Raw genomic sequence first — 21,976 nt, 5'->3', positions numbered from 1 at the left:
TTTTTGCCAAATAATGATTCGGCTGAATCGGTGAATGGTAGCCTGGCTGATTGAACTTCAGTTTTCGGTTCTGATAACACTGACAGTAATACAGGGACATAAAAGACTCGTTCAAACAGCAGATTTCAAAGCAATTTGTTTCTATTTGAACATGCAGCACGTGTTGAATGAAATCGTCATGGTCGACCACAACCTTTGTGAGGGTTTGCCCAAAGAAATCTGACGCAGTTTTTCTTTTCCTATTCATGGTAACAGAGCTTTAGTGCGCCAAAACAGTTGGCAAATTACTATGAATGTTTTAGATGAAAAAAGCTACTACACAGCAGATTCATAAACAAAGACTCCAACAACCCTTTTATATGAGATTTGAAAACTCGGAAAGGCCCATCATCGTTTACTAAACTGCATTGTGGATACCAATGTATTTACAGAGTTAGAAAAAAAAAGGTCGACCCTTCCTGATAAGCCAGTGCATGTCGCTGCACTAATAATCTGGAAAACCAGCAGCCTTCCAACAACATGAAGCCAAGAAGCCAACATTGACAGCTCTCAAGGTCTTCACCATAGCATCGGAGAGTGGTTGCAGAACTTCACAGTGTCTGTATATCATGTCAGTAAAGTACTGTGTCAAAAGATTGCTCTAGTGAAGAAAATTTAACAAACGAAGTACCTCTCAAGGTGAACTAGGTACTCAAGGCATGCTCCGGTTGAGTAACCCTTGAAAGGACAAGTAAAGATCTTTATTATCGGGACCAAAAATTTCTTCTGCCTTTCTCAAAGTTTCCTGCAATTTAATTACTAGAATCAGAGAGCCAATGTCACAAAGATGCAGGCTAAGGGCCATTGTCAAAGAGCAAGTCATATAAATAATGCTATTGGGTTCTAGACTTCTAGTAAGTAGCAACATGAATGGCCTGCTTTGAACCTTGCTACACAACAAATGATTTTCTCAATAGTGCTAACATTATCAGTCGTGAACTATTTTGGGTAATTGTTAACCTTATCCTTGAGATGCCGGACCATATTTTTTTATTGTATATGTAGTCACTCTGTTGTCACCATGTTATCAATTTCACCAAAATAAGCAGTTCATTGCCTCATGAAGGTTGCAAAAACGCTTAGCACTGTTAATCTAATAGATCATTAGCTGTTAACAAACAGTAGTTGTTACCTCACGAGATTGCCTGTGTGCATTTAACTCTTTGATGTTTGCCAAAAATGCACTAAACTGCTCATACTGGAGGCGACTCCTGAAGTATAACAAATATCAATGTGTTATGGAAGAATGTCAACAAAAGAAGAGAAAACAGCCATTGGAGGGGAACACAAACCTGGCTTGTCGGAAGAATTCTTTTCCATCTATCCGAGGGGTCCGTCCTACAAAAGTCATACAGGTTATCAGAAATCAATAGGTGTTTGACTTCCATCTGAAGGTTCTGTCCACGAGCAATTTTTTCACACAATAACAACTGAAATGGCAGCCCTTTTAACTTCATAGTCAGAAACAGGTAATTCATTGATACCTTTATCTTTGAGATATGTGAGTGAGCGTGTCTATGTGTGTGTGTGTGTGTGAGAGAGAGAGAGAGAGAGAGCATCTAAAATAGTCATTTTTTCCCCCTCTCTTACATGTTTGTTTTACAAGGTTTACCAAGCTATTATAAAAAGGTCTAGAAAGGAGGTACATGAAGGTTCCTCTGCCAAGACGGGCAATGTGGTAATCATTCAAGTGTCAAATGTTAAGAAAATATGGATTTTTCACAATTTTTAACACAAAAACGTAATCCTGCATGTCTAGCAAGTTGAGCATGATTCTTGCATGAAAAATGAATTACTTGCAAATGGAAAATTTCGTAAGTGCATGCTTTTAGCCCCAACTCCTATAAAGGTTTACAGAACATGCACTTTTTTACCTATTCAGGTTGGCAACAAGCTCTTAACCATCTTTCATTTCTTATTGCATTGTTGGCACAGAAATTGGAGGGGCACAAGAAACTAATTGCGGCATGGAAAGCTTATTATCTGTCTTCTCCATGTGAAGGCAATAAATGTTCTACAGCAGTCTTAGAAACTCTATTTATCAAAACATCAAACCCATATTACAGGGACACACACAGTTAGGATAGCAGTTGTGAGACGTGAACTAAGAAGTACTTCTGGAATTTAGGTCAAAAGAGCATGACAGATTCACTTTTGATTAGTAAATATACTTCACAATAAAATTAAAAAATATTCAAACAATGTTTGCACATGCTTTCACATCCCCCATCCCCATCTTGCGTCATGAAATGGAACTTCTACAAAGTGTCCTTGTGACAAGCCAAAATGAAGCAGCAGCACTAAAAGGTTACTTATGGTTCATGTAGAAACAAAATGTGCACGAGAGAAGAAGAAAGCACACGGATGTAACGTGGAAAACCCTCGACTCGAGGGAAGAAAAACCACGGGTGAGGAGGTCTGGTGCCCACTAGCCTCCAGACATTCTCTCTCTTCAACACTTCATTAACACAAAGATTAGGGTTTACAGAAGTATAAGTAGTCCTAATTAGGACAAACCGGATCGGGTACGGATCCGGACCCGAACAACAAAACCCGTCAACACTCCCCCTCAAGTTGGGCATACATATCAAACATGCCCAACTTGGATACATTTCTCTCAAATGGAGTTACACTTAAGGCCTTGGTTAGGACATCAGCAGTTTGGTCTTCAGACTTCATGTAAGGTAGCGTCAATTCCTTAGCATCAATTCTTTCTCTGATGAAGTGACGGTCGATCTCCACATGCTTTGTTCGATCATGAAGAACCGGGTTGTTAGCCAAGTTAATTGCAGACTTATTATCACAATACATCCTCATAGGCCCTTCAATCTCTATTCCAATATCTGTCAGTAAGATCTTCAGCCATAACAATTCTGATACCCCAGTAGCCACAGCCCTATATTCAGCCTCTGCACTTGAGCGGGAACACACATCTTGTCTCTTGCTTCTCCAAACAACCAAATTTCCCCCCAAGTAGACGCAGTATCCTGAAGTAGATCTTCTGGTGTCAACACAGCCTGCCCAGTCTGCATCAGAATACCCTTCAACTTCAATAGATCTTTGTTGCACATATAGAAGTCCCTTTCCGGGATTCTTCTTCAAGTAGCACAAAATTCTATCTACAGCCTTCAAGTGCATATCTGTAGGTGCATGCATGAACTGGCTCATCACATTTACAGCAAATGTGATATCAGGTCTAGTCAGAGTGAGATAAATCAGTTTGCCAACTAGACGTTGATATCTCCCTTTAGCTTCTTCACCCAACAGTTCTCCATCTTTGCTACCAAGTTTATGCCCAGCATCTATAGGAGTAGAGGCTGGTCTGCATCCCAGTTTTCCTGTCTCCTTTAGTAGATCCAGGGTATACTTCCTTTGACTAAGTACAAGAGTTGTACCTGATCTAGCAATTTCAATACCCAGAAAATACTTCAGCTTACCAAGATCTTTTAGATCGAATTCAATAGATAGTAAACCCTTTAATCTTGCTATCTCTTCCTTATCATCACCTGTAACAATCATATCATCAACATAAACCAATAGTAGAGTAACTTTACTCTCTCTTCTCTTTACAAACAGGGTATGATCTCCATTTCCTTGTTTGTAGCCATGTTTCTTCATAACAAGTCTGAGCCGTTCAAACCATGCTCGGGGAGACTGTTTCAGCCCATACAAAGCTTTCTTCAATTTACAACATTTTCCAGGCTTCTCAAAACCTGGTGGCATGCACATGTACACTTCCTCTTCGAGATCTCCATTGAGAAAGGCATTTTTTACATCAAGTTGGCACATCTCCCAACCCTTCAGCACCGCCAATGAAATAATAACTCTAACAGTCTTCATCTTTGCAACAGGAGCAAACGTCTCTAAGTAGTCGATCCCATATTTCTGACTGAACCCCTTGGCCACCAATCGTGCTTTATACCTTTCAATGCTACCATCTGGTTTGTACTTAACAGTGTAGACCCACTTCGACCCAACCAAGTGGGCTGCTTCAGGAATATCAACCACCTCCCATGTCTGATTTCTGTCTAAAGCTTCCATCTCTTCTTTCATTGCATGAGACCACTTAGTGTCACCCTGAGCCTCTGTAGCATTCCTGGGAATCACAACCACAGCCAAGGAGGATACAAAACATTTATAGTCAGTGCTCAATCTAGAGTAAGATACGAAGTTACCAATAGGGTGCTGGGTACATGACCTGACCCCCTTTCTCAAGGCAATAGGAAGATCCTCCTTTTCTTTTCCAACATCTTGCTTCTGAACACGACTTGGATCATCCAAGGAAGAAGTAGGATTGGGATTCGGTGTAACCTCCTCATCATCAATCACCTTGTCAGTACAAGCTCTTCTCCTGGAATACACCTGTCCAAACATACGATTACCCTCTTGTTCTGTCACCAAAGGATGCTCTCCCTCCTTCTCCTGTTCATGTACATCAGTAGTCGTCCCCTCTTCATCTTTGCCATCTTCATCTTTGCCAAGCACCTTGGCAACAGGATTCTCTTCACGCCTGTAATCCATAAAGTCTGTAAACTGAATTTCCTGTGTGGGAGAATACTCTTCCTTAGACATTAATTTCTCCCCCTGAAGAGAATTCTCACCAAAATAGGAAACATGTTCCAAGAATGTGACATCTTTGGTAATGTGAAGACGACCAGTGGTAGGATCTAGACATTTATAACCTTTTTGAGTGGAAGAATACCCAAGAAAGACGCCCTTAATAGATTTGGGATCAAGTTTTTTTACATTGGGGCTGTGGTTATGTATGAAACACACACATCCAAAGACTCGAGGAGGAAGATGAAAAGGTTGACTACTCCCTGAAAGCATAGAGTATGGAGTATGACCCTTTAGCACACGAGTGGGCATGCGATTAATCAAGTAGACACTAGTAAGGATTGCATCACCCCAATAGTATTTTGGGAGATGTCTTTGGAACAGTATGGCTCGGGTGACATTGAGCAACTGACGATTTTTCCTCTCAGCAACCCCATTTTGAGGGGGGGTATAACTACAGGATGTCTCATGAACAATCCCCCTCTTTTGAAAGAATTCTTCAACAGTGAGACACAGATATTCACGAGCATTATCAGACCGAAAAGTCTTGACAGAATGTCCATATTGGTTTTCCACTAGGAGGATGAAAGTTTCAATAATGTGAGGCACCTCACTACGATCTTTCAACAAATACACAAAGGTACATCTTGAATAATCATCTATAAAGGTTATAAAGTATTGAAAACCACCACGAGAATGAATGCCCGAAGGCCCCCACACATCAGAATGAACCAAGGAGAAAGCTTTATTAGAACGACTATTTGAAATTGGATAAGAAGCTCTAACATGCTTCGCAAACTGACACACATCACATGATAACATGGAAATGTTTAAACTAGAACATAGTTCAGGGAACAAATGTTGCAAAATCCCAAATGGGAGATGACCAAGGCGTTCATGCCAAAACAAAAATAACTGACGACACTCTTCCTCCTTCTTCTCTGTTCTGCAGACTGCTGACATAAGAGCTGTGACAACGCGTATAGGAAGCCGATACAGCCCATCAGACACCAAACCAATCCCAATCCTCTTCCCTGTCACCAAGTCCTGCAAAACACAACGTTTTTCAGAAAATATAAGCTCACACTTCAGTTCCTTGGTAATCTTACTAACAGATAACAAATTTAAGGGAAGATGAGGAACATGTAAGGCATCATGAACTAAAAAATTATTTAACAAGGAAAGACTCCCTTTCCCTGCCACTGAAGTAAAGGAACCATCGGCAAGGGACACACGTTCCTTTCCCGAGGATAGCTTGTAGTCATGGAAAAGCTTGGGGTTGCCAGTCATGTGATGAGTGGCACCGCTGTCAACAATCCATTCACCCATAGAAGAAGTACCTTCTCCCCCTGAAACAGCCAATGCCTGATTGATCTTCACCTCATCTGGTGTATCTGCCTGACCAACATCAATCTTGCTCAAGTATGCTCGTAGCTCACGAATCTGCTCTGCAGAAATAGAACCTTTCCCATCACTCAGACTTGTTGCAGACGATACAGGTTTCTTCCCACTCGAAGACCTCCCCCTACTATCCTTCTTCTCTGGATACAGGTCCCAACAAAAATCCCTAGTATGACCAAGTTTTTTGCAATGAGTACATTTTCGGGAAGAACGAGGAGTTCCAACAGGGGCACGGCTAACATAGGCAGACTGTTCTTCCCCCTTTCGTCCACTAGAGAGCAGCCTTCTCTGTTCTTCAGCTTCAACACGGGAATAGACATCTTCAATACTAAATGATTCGTCAGAGTTAAGAATCTGACCCCTTATATTTTCAAAGTCATCATTCAGTCCAGATAAGAAAAGGAATACCCTGTTTTCCCATTTATCAGTCATGTACTGCATCTGGTCGTGAGGACACCTCCATGGAATATCAGAGTGATAGTCAAGGTCCTCCCACTTAGATTTTAATGCTGCATAAAAGTCTGCAACCGAGAGAGCACCTTGTCGCAGGGAATACACATCCTTCATAAGTTGATACACACGAACTTTCCTTTTCTTTTGGCCATACATCTGCTCCAAAATAATCCACATATCCCTTGCAGTCTTCTTACGAAGAATGAGGGGTTGGATATCCGGGGACACTGAATTGACAATCCAGGTTTTGACCTGGTTGTCTTCAAGAAACCATGTATCCCAAGCCAGACTATCTGCAGCAGGTTCAACCTTTCTCCCATTCACATAGGCAATGCGTCCTCGCCCAGCAATCCCCATGGTAATCGCAGCAGACCATCGGGAATAGTTCTCCTTGGTAAGTTGAATGGTGGTAACCTGAACCGGTACATGATCAGTCCGCGCAGACACAACATCAGGCAGAGTAGTGTTGACTGAAGAAGAAGACGAGTCAGCCATGATCACGAGGTAGAAGTGGCTGCCAAAGAACACACACAGCAGCAACCGAGAGAAGAGGTGAGATGACGCAGTCGGGGATCAACGGCGGAAGGGCGGGAGCTGCGGAAGCAGCAGGACGCGGCGGAAGCAGAGGGCCGCGCTTGGCAGCGCGCGCCGAGAAGAGGCGACGGCGGCGGACGGCGGCGTCGGTGGTCGGACGTCGGCGGCGGCGGAGGCGTCAGCAAAGACGTTGGCGTCGACAGTCACGACACCAGCGACGCAGCAGCGGTCACAGCCACGGCGGGGCAGCAAGGGCAGCGGCGGCGGTCACGGTCACGGCCACGGTGCGGCGACAGCGGCGGTGGTCACGGTCACGGCCAGGGCAGCGGCGGCGCAGCAAGGGCAGCGGCGGCGCAGCAAGGGCAGCGGCGGCGGTGGTGGTAGCGACGGCGACGGTGGTAGCGGCGGCGGCAGTCAGGGTTGGAACTTCACAACCATAGAACAAAAAACAGATTTTGTTTTCTCCAAGTCCGACGGCTCTGATACCATGTAGAAACAAAATGTGCACGAGAGAAGAAGAAAGCACACGGATGTAACGTGGAAAACCCTCGACTCGAGGGAAGAAAAACCACGGGTGAGGAGGTCTGGTGCCCACTAGCCTCCAGACATTCTCTCTCTTCAACACTTCATTAACACAAAGATTAGGGTTTACAGAAGTATAAGTAGTCCTAATTAGGACAAACCGGATCGGGTACGGATCCGGACCCGAACAACAAAACCCGTCAACAGTTCACATCATGTGGATTGTTGGCCACCAATGCGGACGAGACGCTTCACTTGAGGATCACATCATATTATTGTTGTTTGAGTGGACAACCAAAAGTCAACATTAGAAATAAACCACTGCACATGCTTAAACACAAAAATGGAATGAAACTAAAGTAAATTTAAAAAAAGCAAGGTAAACAAGTATGATCAATGTAAAAAGTTTAACAAAGCAAAGTTTATCATGTAAAATATTGAAGACCTGGTAAAGGACGGCCATGAGGAGGGGAACATGGTGCAGAGGACTGCTGACTTGGTGGATACCGTAATGGTAAGCCAGGTCGCCCATCAAAGTGAGACTTTGTAGGTGAAGTGGCACCTGAATTCCTTTTTGGAGACACAGCTGCAGAAAAGACTTTCGGGGAGCCAGTAGTTGATACAATTTTTGGTGTCCCAGTTGGCGTAAGGCGTGGAGTGATGTATGGTGTTATAGAGAATCTAGTACCAGTATACTTTGAGGCTGCAAGATTTTTTCCAAAGCAAATTAAAATACCATAAAAATATCCTATATCTTACAATGTGAGTAAAGCTTACTATCTTGAAATGTATTTGTAGCATCTGACAGGCCACTTTTGAACTGATTTGCATTGTAGCCATTGGATTCGTCATCTAAAAGTACAGGCAGGAAACACAAAAAAAGTGAATTATCCTATCCAGCAGCACAAATATGTTTTTCCTAACAAAAGAACCACAAAAAATATAGATATAAATTATAAAGTAATCTCTGGAAATTAAATACCCTTCAAAGAAGAGGCGGTTGATGATTTAGCAACTGACTGATCACAAGTGCCAATATCAACTGTCTCTGCCTGCTGGAAAACAAAACGGGAAATGAGCAGAAAAAATTATATGAAGCACACTTTTGGATGTGCATTCATGGATATATTATCATATGAGAGAGAGAGAGAGAGAGAACATGTGTCCATACTGATGCAAATCTTTCAGTTTCTAAAAAAAACTTACAGATAAACTGTCGTCATTTAATGACTGCATTAAATGCCTCTTGAATGTTTCCAACTGCCAAGAAAGCCAAAAATCTGGTTAGACTTGAGTACCTCATCAGAGTTGAGAAGAAATATAGTTGAATGCAGAAAAGCCAGATATAGCACTATTATCATGGAACTTGAACTTTATGTCCACATGGGAGCAACAATCACGTTAATGTCAATTCTTAGCCTTCAGAAATTCTTTGACGAAGATTACAAGAAAGAAGAAACTAATGTTATACCAGAAAGGAATCTTTGTAATGAATTATAAAACCTTGAAAAAATACAGAATGCCACCTAACAAATAGGCAAATATCAATTAACCACTAGACTTTTGATGATTGATCTTCATCAAAGGGGTCATCAACTTTTGCACGTATTTCTCAAACCACCACCTCTTTAATAATATACTTAGAACAATAAAGTAAAATACAGAAATGCCCCTTTTAAAAACAAATTCTTTTAAAAATGTTCACAATGTTAAGAAAACCCCTGCCATCAAATGAGGGTCGTTATCACCCCTCGCTGGATGGTGAGGGTCAATGCAGCCATTGACCCTTGCCGCTTAGTGAGAGGGCAACAGTGCCCCTCACTAGGTGAGGCCTGACAGCAGCTATAAGTGAGGGTTGACCCTCGTCAAAAAGCAAGGAGGTCATTGACCCTGTTGTCTAGTGAGGGTCACCCCTCACTGGATGGCAAAGGTCCACTGTCAGCCCTCATCATCTAGCAATGGGTGACAGTACCCCTCGCTGAACAACGATGGAAACAGCTGTCAACCTTTATCGAGCAGCAAGGTCGATGATGGAACCTTGCCATCAAACAGTCATCAATAGTGATACCCTCATTAGAGAGCACAAGGGCCCATCATTGACTGTCATTGGACGACGAGTGTCGAGGACGAACCCTGAGCCTATGTAGTGAGGAAAACAACAGTCCTCGCCATTTTTCCTTTCTTGTTAACTTTCTTTTTTCCAAAATTTGTTTGAGAAGGGCATTGCAGTATTTTATTTTATTAATTTAATATTTTTTTATGAAGAGCCAGTTGTTTGAGAATTACATAGAAAAGTTGAGGGCCTCTTTGATGAAGATCAAAAGTTAGGTGGTTGTATCATATTTGCCTATTTGTTAGGAGGCATTCTGTAATTTTTTCTAAAACCTTTAATAACAGGCCTGGTTTTTCACATGTAAGCCGCAGATTATATATTATATGCCTAATGCCATCTATTTCTGGTCAACTTTATCTATTAATGCATAACCCTTGATAGTAATAACCACTGAGATCTTTCCAACTATTCATCTTCCAAGAGGAGAGTTGAGCATCATTGGTTCTTTAGAACACTGAAATTTATAATTATCCAACAGTAGTCGACTTGCATGAGGAATTCATTGATGATATAGCAAGAAAAAAATTAGAACAAAAAATTATTGGCAGATAGTCCTTTGCTTCAAGGATTCCCTATGTCCCTTTTGTGAGTTGCATTAATCTAGCATTCAATATCACAATATGAAATATTGGATTATACTATACAGTATACAATGCAGTAACGGAAACATTGGCTGAGACAAGCCAAACCGCAACCAGCCCATTCACCTTTACAACAGTCAAAAGACTCAGAATCATGGGGCAAGCTGCGAAAGCCCATCCTGGCAAAAGCATATTTATAAATATACTGCAGAGCCTGTCTGATGGACAGTAGACCACCTAAAATTTTTCATTTGTCCACAAAATCATATCTTCATCCAATTTCACCCACATAACCCAGTTACCCAAGTACTGTGCAACACGGACACTTCGAAAAGGTAGAAGTACCTGTCTCGATGCAACACAACACTGGTCCTGGTAAAGAACACAGCTTGACATGGCAGGCTTAATTTTTGCAATTTTTTTGGTATATTATTGTATTTGTTGTATTTTTTATCTATTTCACCATCCTTTGCTCAATAATAATATTCTAATAAATGTAAACAATGAATGTATGTGTTTATTTGCTTAAAATCTTATTGTCTATGTACATGTATTCATATATGTATATATACATGTATATATGTACGGACATGTCCCTGCACCTAAGTTTTTTAAAAGTACTCTGCTCCCATACCCATACCAGCACCCGCATCCGTACCCCTCTATCATAGGCCAAGGAGGTATGTAACTTGGATTACAATTAAAAGTTGAAAGTGATATCTTAGCCAGCTAACAAGTTACAATGCCTTAATCGATAAAAGGTAAAGTGCAAGCTGGTAGCTAACTAGGACTACCACTTGGGGAAAATGTCAAAGTGGCATACAGTTACAGTAGACTGATAATTTTTTTCAAGAAAATATTTTTCTGATATTGTGCCAAAACAACCCGTTCTTTTCAAATTTTTCAAGCAGGAAGCAGCATCCTTCACGAAAAGACAAAACCATTTCTTTATACAGCTCTGGATGCTCATAACCTTTTAATATTTGATAACAATGGGGAGCCCTTTTATCATGTTAAAGAAAACAGCAGCACAGGATATGACCCTATGGAGAACTTTTATTATGGTTAAAGGAAAGAGTAGCACCGGATTTGGAAAACATTGAATGGGAAGGACCATTTCGAAACTGCAGTAACAAGCTCATGTGATCTTCAAATTATGTGCATCATCAGAAGTATGACCTTGACTGCAAATATATGTTCAGTGGTCAAAGCACAAGTTTCAGACTATTAGAACAATTTTGGTTTTTCTTTTCAATCAACAATAAAGTAGGTCTTTTTGTACCCGTAGACTATAAGAAACCAGGTCATATTTTCTTCAATGTCCAGTGTAGGGACTACACCAAGATTATCCATGGGGTCATAAGCAGGCCTAGGCACCCACCTAGACACTGGGCAGAAGACTAGATGCCTTTTTTGTCTTCTCATATCATATGTTGGTTGAGGTGGAGTGTCACTTTGCTCTTTCTTCCTCATTTACTTTTTGTTCTTTTTCATCTTTGTTCCCTTTGTAATCAAATATATAAATAGCAACTTTTGACTTTATCAATTTGCTTTATGTTCATAACTTCATTGTTGCCCTGCTTTGATGCCTGCAATGCCGTAGTCTGTAGAAGGAAAGAAAAGAAGATCCGCTAAACAGACCAGCAGTATCCTACTGCACCCAGTTATGTCATTGAGAAACACAAGCACAGGCTGCTTTTTGGTAAATAAGTAACATCCTACAGGCTCAAATTGGGAATATACATGCATGGGTCCCATGACTTCAAGACAGGCCTAACCTAGTAACGTGAACTCCTTAAAATTGCCACACCCAAACTCAGTTGTCAGCTAAGACAAGTGCAGTCAACTACACATATGCTCATTTCAAATCGCCTTTGACTCGAGATTGGTGTTGCAAAGCTGTCAATTCATAAGTTTAATCTTATAAATAATTTACATTTTTCTTCTATTCTATATACAATGTACATATATATATATATATATATATATATATATATATATATATATATATATATATATATATATATATATATATATATATATATATATATATATATATATATATATATATATATATATATATGAGAGTGAGCATCATGAGTCATGACTACTCAAATTAAAGCTTCGGCTGTGAAACTAAATAGTAATTGGTAGACAAGAAAAAAAAAATACAAGTAAACTAAAATAAACCATCAAAATGAGATCAGATAGCACAAAAGGTTGACAATATCCGGTACTAGTTTGACCATGACTGTGAAGTACATTGGTATATTCATGTAACATAGACGCATGGTGTGCATAAAAACTGCCAAGTGAAGTGTCAATGTCGCATAGTCAGTTAGCCACCCAGCAAATAAAAAGAGGTGCATCTGGATTAGGTCTATCTAATCTCCATAGATGACAGGCATTAATCACTTTTCATTCTAAAAAAAGTTTATAAATTTAGACGGCACTTGTTTCAAGGCAATACTTACTTGTTAACAGTTTCTATAATAAAAAATATCAGTGTTAAAATATAAACCTGTGTTGTTCCACTATTTTCCTTTCATTCAATGGTTGAGCATTCAAAAAAATGTATCAGAGTAGTTATTTACCAAATCATGATATTTATTAGACATTTTTTGAAACTAACGAAAACACGCAGGAAATCAGGAATCCGAGCCCCACTGCTTCCAGCACGACGTCTTCACCTTACTAACTAAAAAAGGTACACATCTATTCAAATGTCTCCAACAATATAACATCATCAACAATTTCAAAAACTAGAAGGACAATTACATCCTCAAAGGCAATCCCCACTACTTCCCACACGAAAATTCTCATCTTATATGAAAAAAAATGCACTTTTGTTGGAATGCCAGCCACATTAAGCAGTAAAAAAAAAAAAAAAAAGAAGAAGCAACAGGTGGTACAAAACTGCCTTGAGAAAAGAAGATGACTTACCCTGGATAAATCTCTGTTCAATTTTTTGGTGGCGATGGATAAAGCATCCCTTTCATTAGAAAGCTTTGTCTGCATGACCATGAAATGTTTGTTGATATTCAATATAACGAAGAACAACAGTGGTGGTGGTGGAGGTGGAAGCGACAGTGGTGGCAGTGATGATGATAATGGTGCTTACAGGAAACCTACGCTGAGGTCTAACAAACATAGACAAAGCCAGAAGAGGTTTCGATGAACTAGTAGTCCTCAAACACCGACGTTTTCAAAGGAATAAACACGGAATAGAAAACCCCCAAAGGAAAACTAATTGTTCCAGACGGGAGGAAAGAAAGAAGGGATCAAAAAATACATACATTCTCATCGAGTGCTTCACGCAGACGGGCATCAGCCTCCTGGAACGCTCGCTCCAACTGCGAGACTTTGTCCTGCAGCTCGTAAATCAATAGGTCCTTCTCAGAGATCTTCTGCTTCAACCTCCCCATCTCCGATTCGAGCTTCGACACCCGAGACGCTATTGCCATCGAGGTAATCTTACGCGCCAAATCCAGCTGGTCGTAAGGGTCAGTGGGGATCACGGCGAGAATCTCATCGGGCAGATGGAAATCCGTACTCATTCCGGCCGAATAAGTGCTACCCTGATTCATTCCTCCCTCCTCACCGATCAATCAACACACCAGCTAATTCCTAAACAAGTAAGACACCTAAAAGTAACCCTAATCAGTATCAAAAACCAACAAGGGCAACCAAATTTCACAAAAAAAAAAAAAAATCAAATCTACAACGAAATTTGAACCAAAAAGGAAAGTGGGACTCAACAATCGGAGGGTTTATCACGAACCTTTACATCTGATTTGGAGAAACCCAATGTCAGGGTGTGCCGGAAGATGAAATTCTTGCTGGGTAGTTTGATGGGCGGAAGAAACAAAGGTGGGTAGCAAATATTTCAGAGTATTTATAGCGTTGGCATTTGGGAATATTAGAAATGAGGAAGTGGGGGTCGTCTGTGATGGCATTTGAAAGTAGGTGAGGTTTCCCTCCACGCTCGAAAGGGACGAAACGAAAATTAAACTAAAATTTTGAAAAATGGAATATGGATTGGACGCTTTGGATCCTCTTGTCTTGAATCACGCCCGGAAAGCCTGAATGAAGGCTTCCGATTTTCGCTTGAAAATATTTAGTTTCTCGTTGTTTTGCAATCAACGGTCCAAAATATAAAGTTACGATGCAAAGTCAATGCCATGTTTATTTCCAAAATATAAAATTAGTATGCAAAGTCAATGCAATGTTTATTATGACAAGCCGATGAGCAACGTTGGTAGGTAGTAGTCCTTAGGTGGGTATGGGCCGGGTAAGGTTGGTAGGTAGTAGTACTTATAGTTGGGTATGGGTTGGTACTCGATACCCAGCTCGATCCGGCCGGGATTGGGCTCGGAAAAACCGGCCCGGGTCGATCTTACGAGCACCTGATTTGGCTTGATAAAATTTAAATATTATTTTTTAAATTAACAATATGTATATTATTATTAAAAATGTATTTTATATTCAAACATTATTTTATTTTAAAAATTATTTTTTATTGTAATCAGGCGAGCCCGAACTTGAGTTTCAAACATCGAGTCAAAACCCGTGTACGAATTTTGGACATCGGGCAAGCCCCGACCCAGCTTTTATCGGGTCTAGCCGGTAGGCCTAGGGGTGATGGCATGGCCAACCTTTTGAAATTTAAAAGATTCAAAATTATTTGTAAGTTTTAAAAATTTTAATTTATATATATAATTTAAAAAATTATGTTTTGACTCTTATTAAAATTTTAAAACTATAATTTGACTCATCTCATGAAAAAATTATAGCTTTAACATCAATCTTTACCTTTGTCCATGTAAAAAGACAAAGATTGCCCATGTAAAAAGAGAAAGAGGCATTGACATGGAAGTTGAACCAACCTTCACTCGGTGAGATTTCTTCACCCAAAGTAAATTCCATGGTTGATTAAAATTCAGAATTTTGTTAATTTTCTAAAAGAGAAAAACGTTAGCTGCAACCAATTTCAGCATTTTCCTTTTATTTATATCATTAAATCACCGTTTTATCTTTTTAAGCGAGTCTTTTTTTTAATCGGCTGATCCGCAGTTATATCGTTGTTTTTTCATATTCTTTAGATGGAAAACAATTTAACATATCTCAAATTGATTCAGAAGGGCAAGATGAAAAAAGATGTAAACCCTTATCTAACGGTCATGCATTGTATCAGCAAGCGGGTTCAGTGAGTCTCCCACTGTTTGAATGGGAGGGTCAAGTCTCGTCCCCATGTTCCTGTTCCGGGGATCCACAGCTATTTCGAGACTTAAATAATTCTACGACACACTTCCGAAGAATAGTATCCACAGGCAATTTAGCATACATCATTTTAAAACTTGGAATATTAAAAGTTGGTGATTAATTAGCGCACTTTATTTCATAATGAAAGCATCAGAATACAGAAATTGCTTGCAATGACAAACCAACTTCACAAAGCAAAGAAAGAAGGGCTACATATACATATATATAAGTTAATGTATGTAAGCAACCTCACATACGTGCGTAAAGCAGAAGAAACACACACGGGGAGTGTAAGTCTGTCGGTGAGGGCCAGATGGCCACTAAGCTGATCAGCACGGCCTGTTGTGATCATGGTGAAGTGGGCTCGTAAGGAAATTCAGGTAGAGTTGGCTTGGGAAAAGATGGGAACTCATGAGGCAACTCAGGGAGAGTAGGCTTAGGCAGATCATGAACATCTGGAAGTTCATGAGGGAGAGATGGCTCGGGGATCTCTGGGAATTTTGGCAGCTCCGGAAGATGATGCTCAAATGGGTTGGGGATTTCTGGGAACTTCATCTCAGGCAGATCATGACCTTCGGTTAACTTGGGAATTTCGGGGAGTTTCGGCTCCGGCAGCTTGGGGATCTCCGGGAGTTTAGGCTCCGGCAGAGTTGGGAATTCAGGCAGCTTGGGCAAGGTTGGTATTGTCGGGAAAGGGTGTTGATCATGTGGGTTCACCTCCTCTGGTGCCTTGGTGGTTTCATCAGCTTCCAACAGATAGCGACCACCCAAACATACATGGCTGCTTAGCATTGACAGAGAGAGAAGAAGAGCTAAGATGGCACAGCGGCCATGATCAGAAGAAGCCATGGGTGCTGTGAAGAATGAAGATGACTCTGACTGCTCTGTATGAAAGATCGATCCTTCCAAGATGCAGTGTCTGCTTGCAGTTGGAGCAGCTTCGTATTTGTAGATCAAACTCGGTTCACGTGCTGTGTACTTAATTCTGGGGTTTTGAAATTGTTGCACGGTTGGCCACCTTCCGATTGGCGGAGTCTTGAGACTTGCGTCATGCTAGATCAAGGTCTGATATGATCAAGTAGTTCAACCACTCACCAAACGCACTTACCATACTCGTATATCAAACAGATAATTATACTCATATCAAGCAGATGGTTAGTCAATTACAGAATGAGTTTGAACAAACTTGAGTGACAGTTATTCAAAAGATTTCAACCCAATTTAGTCCTTTAGTTCTGTTAGTTTAGAAGTTTTGTTGATGAGGCAACGTGTTTTGATAAATCACAAGACGTCGACGGCTATTTTCTCTTTTCCCTTTCTCTTTGTTTTGATCAACTGGGCATGCATTGGCTTAAAGCTGCCTTAATGTCAACAAGGCATGTTAATACATGAATATATATATATATATATATATATATATATATATATTTGTGTGTCTGTGTTTGAAATTGGTAGAGGCTAGACATTCAGATATTGAACATATAAAGAACAATTTCAGCTTTTTATCTTTTTCAGATTGGCTATTAACAAAACAAGGAGAAAAAGATAATGTGGCATTTATGTCACTTAGCATTAGTTTACATTTTTATTTTTTATTTTTCTCTCAACCTCTAATTTAGAAAAGGTCAAATGATGAAATTCTTCTTTATCCAACATCTCAATGAATGTGTGTGTGTGTATAGAAAGAGAGAGAAAGAGAGAGGGGGAGAGAGAGAGAGAAATTGAATGGTGACTCCATTTTTTTTTATAGTCACGAGCCATTTGACTAAGACCATTTGATCCATCATGTTGGACGGTTAAGAGAAAAAAGTGATGGACACTTTCGTCATCCAACATTAATTGCTATCTTTTTGTTTATGTTTTTCTTTGAATTATTCTTCTCCATCAGATGGACAACTCTGGTTAAATGGTTGAGTGACCCTAGTTAGCCAGAATCACCATTCATTCATCATATAAAAATGAAACTAAACCTTTTGAATTCCTGTTAAAAATTATTTTAAACAAAATATGAAGAGTCTAATATGTGTATAAACATCATTTAACATAAAATATGTCTTAATTCAATTGGTTTTAATGAAAAGTATTGATTTTTGTATTGTGCAAACTTTGATGATATGTATAAGAACCACTCTTTTTTTATTACTCTACACAAATTACTGAACTAAAAGATAATTAATTTAGTATACATTTCTGATCAAAACATTCGTATATAAGATCAAAAACATATGGTTAAATTGCACAAAATAATTTCCAACAATCAATTTTGAGGGGTTTAGTTTTTGTCCTTGAAACAGTGACTTGCAATCTACCAATTATACACACACTCTCTCTTAGTATTGGCTTTTCGTACTTTATATATATATATATATATATATATATATATATATATATATATATATATATATATATATATATATATATATATATATATAGAGAGAGAGAGAGAGAGAGAGAGAGAGAGAGAAAAGTCAATACTACCGAATGCTAGATAGTTGCCAAATATCAAAAATTTTAAAATGTATTGTTAAAAGAATTATAAACCATCATAAAACCACTATAAACTATCATTAATGTCAAAATAGTGTCTTTTAGTGACAATTTTTTTAATTTTCACTATCCGATAGAATTCACACATATATATATACACCGCTGTGTTGCTAAGATCAAGGAGAATTTCCTTAATTAGTCATCCAAACATAGAAAAGGTCTTTCTTTTCCAACATCGAAACAGGGTGTTAGGCTAAACGGCGCAACTAAAAATTGAGGGTTTACATGTTAGAAGGCGAGTAAGTTCTGCTAATGGAACCAGCAGATCTACTTCTTCCACATCATTAAACTGTCATCTCCGTAAAATTGATCTGTGACATAGTACGTATGCTTTAATATAAAATGAATGGAAAAAAGGGAAAAAAACTCAAGTGGTAATTGCGTGCTAGCTCTTGACTATCACAGAAAATTAGTGGGAAAAATTTTATGCAAAAGGTCATTATTTTCCACTTATATTGATGTGGCATAGCTATGCCTTGGCTTTAGGCGCTGTTGCACTCATCGATCAAGAGCATAAACCGACCATGATATCTAAAAACTTATGAGCTCTTGTCAAGCCCACATCTAAAATAAAAATTTTGTGAAATTTAGAAATATAACTGCCGAACCTTTGCCATATGTTTATTAGTAACGATTTAATGTTGGAGAAACTACAAAATCACTGTTTGAGTTTATGATATAATCCATGAATGCACACTTTATTGGAAATGTTAAAATACATTAAAATTAATGACTATATATACGATCGTATACGTACCTTATAAATAGATAATTTCTTTGAATAATAAATTCCTCAAATGACATTATTTAGGTCAATCCTTCTCAAATTTCACCTCTCTCTCTCTCTCTCTCTCGTGTAATCACACCTGACACCACAACGAAAGAGCAAAATCATGAACAAAGTGGCCTCAAAAACGTGGATTATCCGAAAAACACCTGCAGAGGGTTAGACCCTCAACCTTTATGGATAAGAAATGAAATATTTGCGGCAAAAAATTATAGGATCCCAAGAAAGGGATGGAGAACCATTAAACATTTGCATCTGCAATAACATTCCAATTTGTTGGGAGGTCCTTCCACTCTTAAAAATGGTTACCTTCAAATCTTTCTTATTTTATCGGCTCTCTCTCTCTTTCTCTCTCCCTCTCCCTCTCTCTTTCTCTAGTGTAATCACACCTGACACCACAACGAAAGAGCAAAATCATGAACAAAGTGGCCTCAAAAACGTGGATTATCCGAAAAACACCTGCAGAGGGTTAGACCCTTAACATCTGCAATATATTCCCATTTTATCGGCTCTCTCTCTCTTTCTCTCTCCCTCTCCCTCTCCCTCTCCCTCTCTCTCTCTCTCTCTCTTTCTCTAGTGTAATCACACCTGACACCACAACGAAAGAGCAAAATCATGAACAAAGTGGCCTCAAAAACGTGGATTATCCGAAAAACACCTGCAGAGGGTTAGACCCTCAACCTTTATGGATAAGAAATGAAATATTTACGACAAAAAATTATAGGATCCCAAGAAGGGGATGGAGAACCATTAAACATTTGCATCTGCAATAACATTCCAATTTGCTGGGAGGTCCTTCCACTCTTGAAAATGGTTACCTTCAAATCTTTCTTATTTTTTTTTGGTGCGTGTTTGCGAATTATTTATAAATTTAAGGAATTATTTGTAACTTCTCCAACATTACATTACATTACAAGTTGATCAGTTATTTATATTTTTAAATAATAAAAATTACAAGTAATTGTGATTTTTTGTTGGGGGTAATGAGATTTTTACCCTGGTCCGGGGTGGAAGTAAAATTTTATGTTGAGGTGTGCACTCTTCAAATTTAGGTTCATAGGGGGCACCAAGAGAGTTACAAGTAAAATCAAGAAATTGAAGTGATGTGGGCAAGGTTACACTGGGTCCATTAAAAATAGGAGCGTACACCAACCTAGTCAAGTTCGACTCCCATGCTGCTCAGCTCAAACTCGCTTTACGAGGTCGGCCCGAGGTTGACGGAGGCTGCATGCGAACTCGAGCTCAACTCCTCTGAGCTTGACTGGATGAGCCGATGGCCCACCATGATTTTAGTGTCCAGCCCATTGCCGGAAACCATCGTCCAAAACAAGGGAAAAGAGGGAAGAAAATAGAAAGAAAAAATGGGGGAGACAGAGACAGGGAGAACGAAACCACTAGTCACTGTTCGAGTGAGGGTTTTTCTGTTGTCTCCAATGTTCAATCATTTTAGGAGAGCTCCGCCTCAAACAATTCAAAACCCTGTCAAAGTTGCTCCACAGAGGAAATCAAAATAGGACTGAACTAATAACCCTTCATCTCACAGTGAATTGCAACAAAACAGACTATACGAGGAAAAGTTAGCGACTATTTCTTCAGCATAGATCAAATAAATTAAGATGCGAAGACAACTAAAGAATTTTACATGACAATTTGCGTCTTCAAGAAAATAAAGCCTTTTGACTAGAAAAAATGTTGGATTTTTGCCTTTAACGATAGGAATTATGGCCAACCAGGCCCCCAAAATATTGGAAGGATTCCTGGAAGTTCAACAAAGGTGAGCACCTTGATAAGATGAAAGAGAGGGAAAAGAAGAGAAGCATAGAGAGAGAGAGAGAGAGAGAGAGAGAAGAGAAGGCAGGCTTCACTCGCTCCCTCTGGCTGGCTCACTGGCGGCCCCTGGATGACTGAAAGGATGGAACCATGGAAACCCTAAGGCCATGTTTGCTCGCACGGGTTTTTACTGTACAGATGGAATCAAAATTTAAACATTTGAATTCGGACCTGGTTCCATCAAACTAAGGACGGGATTTCTGCTTGTCGCGAGCGATTTCAGAATCAAGTTCCCCGAACGCCAGTCCTACCTCGAGGTATGGGACGACCATTCCTGCATCGAATTTCTACCGTTTAAACCCTAAACTAGAGAGAGAGAGAGAGAGAGAGAGAGAGAGAGAGAGAGAGAGAGAGAGGAGCAAAAGAGAAGAAGCAGGCAGCAATTGGTGGGAGGGAAGGAGAAAAGCAGCTTCCTCCGACCCCTCCTGGCTTCCTCATCGGGATCAAGTCCCCCTTCGAGTGTTTTCTCGCCTGGAAACCCAACGCAAATCGAGGGTTTCTGTGAATGATTGCACGCGCGCACACACACACACATACAGAGAGAGAGAGAGGGCGTATTGGGTTTCTACCAGTGGATGCCGCAACCTCCGTCCACTGGTTCATCGTCTTCACAGCAGGCCGAAGTTCTGGTATGAACGTAAACTGTGAATTCTCTCGACCAAAGAGAGAACGAGGAAGAAAAAAAAATTGGCCAACGGGCTTTTATTCCAGCCGTGCAATAATTTTACACTGGCCCCACAACTTTCCATATAATTCAAATGACTCGGTGTCTTTTACCTCGATGCCCCATGTCTTCTGAGAAACTGTCAAGGCACCAAAAAATTGCCAACAATTCTCATTACATAAGGAAACTTGTTTCCAAAGGAACAGATCCACAAAATGCAAACATGACCGGATTTTGGAAAATGGAAACTTCATTTCCTTTTCATCAATCTAAGAATCAAAATTGAGCAATGGCGGAAACCTGGGCGTTTGAGAGGAGAGAGAGAATGTGAAGAAAGAGAATGTGATGTGTACGATTAAAAAGGGGAATTTATTATTTTATATGCTTCATTATGTCAAATTACATAATCTCCCCTATGTTTTATGCGTTTTTCCAAAAGAGGTTAATATCCTGCATTTTTAACTTGTGCCATCTTAAGCTTCTAAAATTACAAAAATAGGCTGAAAAGAAACCTAGTTTGAGTTTAAGCGAGTCCATTTCAACTCGAGTCATTTACACGTTAAGCTCGGGCTCAACTCATTTAACAAATGAGTCAAGCTCGAGTCGAGAAGTTCAAGTTCAGCCCATGCTGGCTTGACTCTTGTTCTCCCCTAATTAGAAGGTAAGGACAATTTGCTACAACTTTT

At 39.7% G+C, this 21,976-nt stretch overlaps 2 protein-coding genes across 2 annotated transcripts; both read right to left on the bottom strand.

The window, feature by feature from the left end:
* Positions 1-276: 276 nt before the first annotated feature.
* Positions 277-14,194, bottom strand: LOC116267396 (uncharacterized protein At4g15545). The gene is made up of 11 exons (XM_031649077.2): positions 13,982-14,194; positions 13,497-13,844; positions 13,144-13,212; positions 8,713-8,766; positions 8,489-8,561; positions 8,284-8,358; positions 7,952-8,209; positions 1,332-1,377; positions 1,172-1,250; positions 671-784; positions 277-599 (listed from the first exon to the last, which is right to left on the bottom strand). The coding sequence occupies exons 2-10, from the start codon at positions 13,785-13,787 to the stop codon at positions 692-694; spliced, it is 1,038 nt and encodes a 345-aa protein (XP_031504937.1). The 5' UTR covers positions 13,788-13,844; positions 13,982-14,194; the 3' UTR covers positions 277-599; positions 671-691.
* A 1,384-nt stretch (positions 14,195-15,578) lies between these two features.
* LOC116267712 (protein PELPK1-like) lies at positions 15,579-16,396 on the bottom strand. Its single transcript, XM_031649580.2, has one exon. It carries the CDS (start codon positions 16,309-16,311, stop codon positions 15,811-15,813), a length of 501 nt encoding a protein of 166 aa, XP_031505440.1. The 5' UTR covers positions 16,312-16,396; the 3' UTR covers positions 15,579-15,810.
* Between the last annotated feature and the right edge of the window lie 5,580 nt (positions 16,397-21,976).

This window comes from Nymphaea colorata, chromosome 14 (assembly GCF_008831285.2).
Source record: "Nymphaea colorata isolate Beijing-Zhang1983 chromosome 14, ASM883128v2, whole genome shotgun sequence".
Classification (NCBI taxonomy): Eukaryota; Viridiplantae; Streptophyta; class Magnoliopsida; order Nymphaeales; family Nymphaeaceae; genus Nymphaea; species Nymphaea colorata.
The sequence above is the reverse complement of the archived record's forward strand: the minus strand, read 5'-3'. Positions and strand labels throughout refer to the sequence as shown.

Coding starts and splice junctions, on each gene's coding strand:
- LOC116267396 (XM_031649077.2), bottom strand. CDS start 13,787: ATGAATCAGGGTAGCACTTATTCGGCCGGAATGAGTACGGATTTCCAT. Junction 8,562..8,712: donor TAAATGACGACAGTTTATCT/GTAAGTTTTTTT, acceptor TTTGTTTTCCAG/CAGGCAGAGACAGTTGATAT. Junction 8,210..8,283: donor TACAAATACATTTCAAGATA/GTAAGCTTTACT, acceptor AAAATCTTGCAG/CCTCAAAGTATACTGGTACT.
- LOC116267712 (XM_031649580.2), bottom strand. CDS start 16,311: ATGGCTTCTTCTGATCATGGCCGCTGTGCCATCTTAGCTCTTCTTCTC.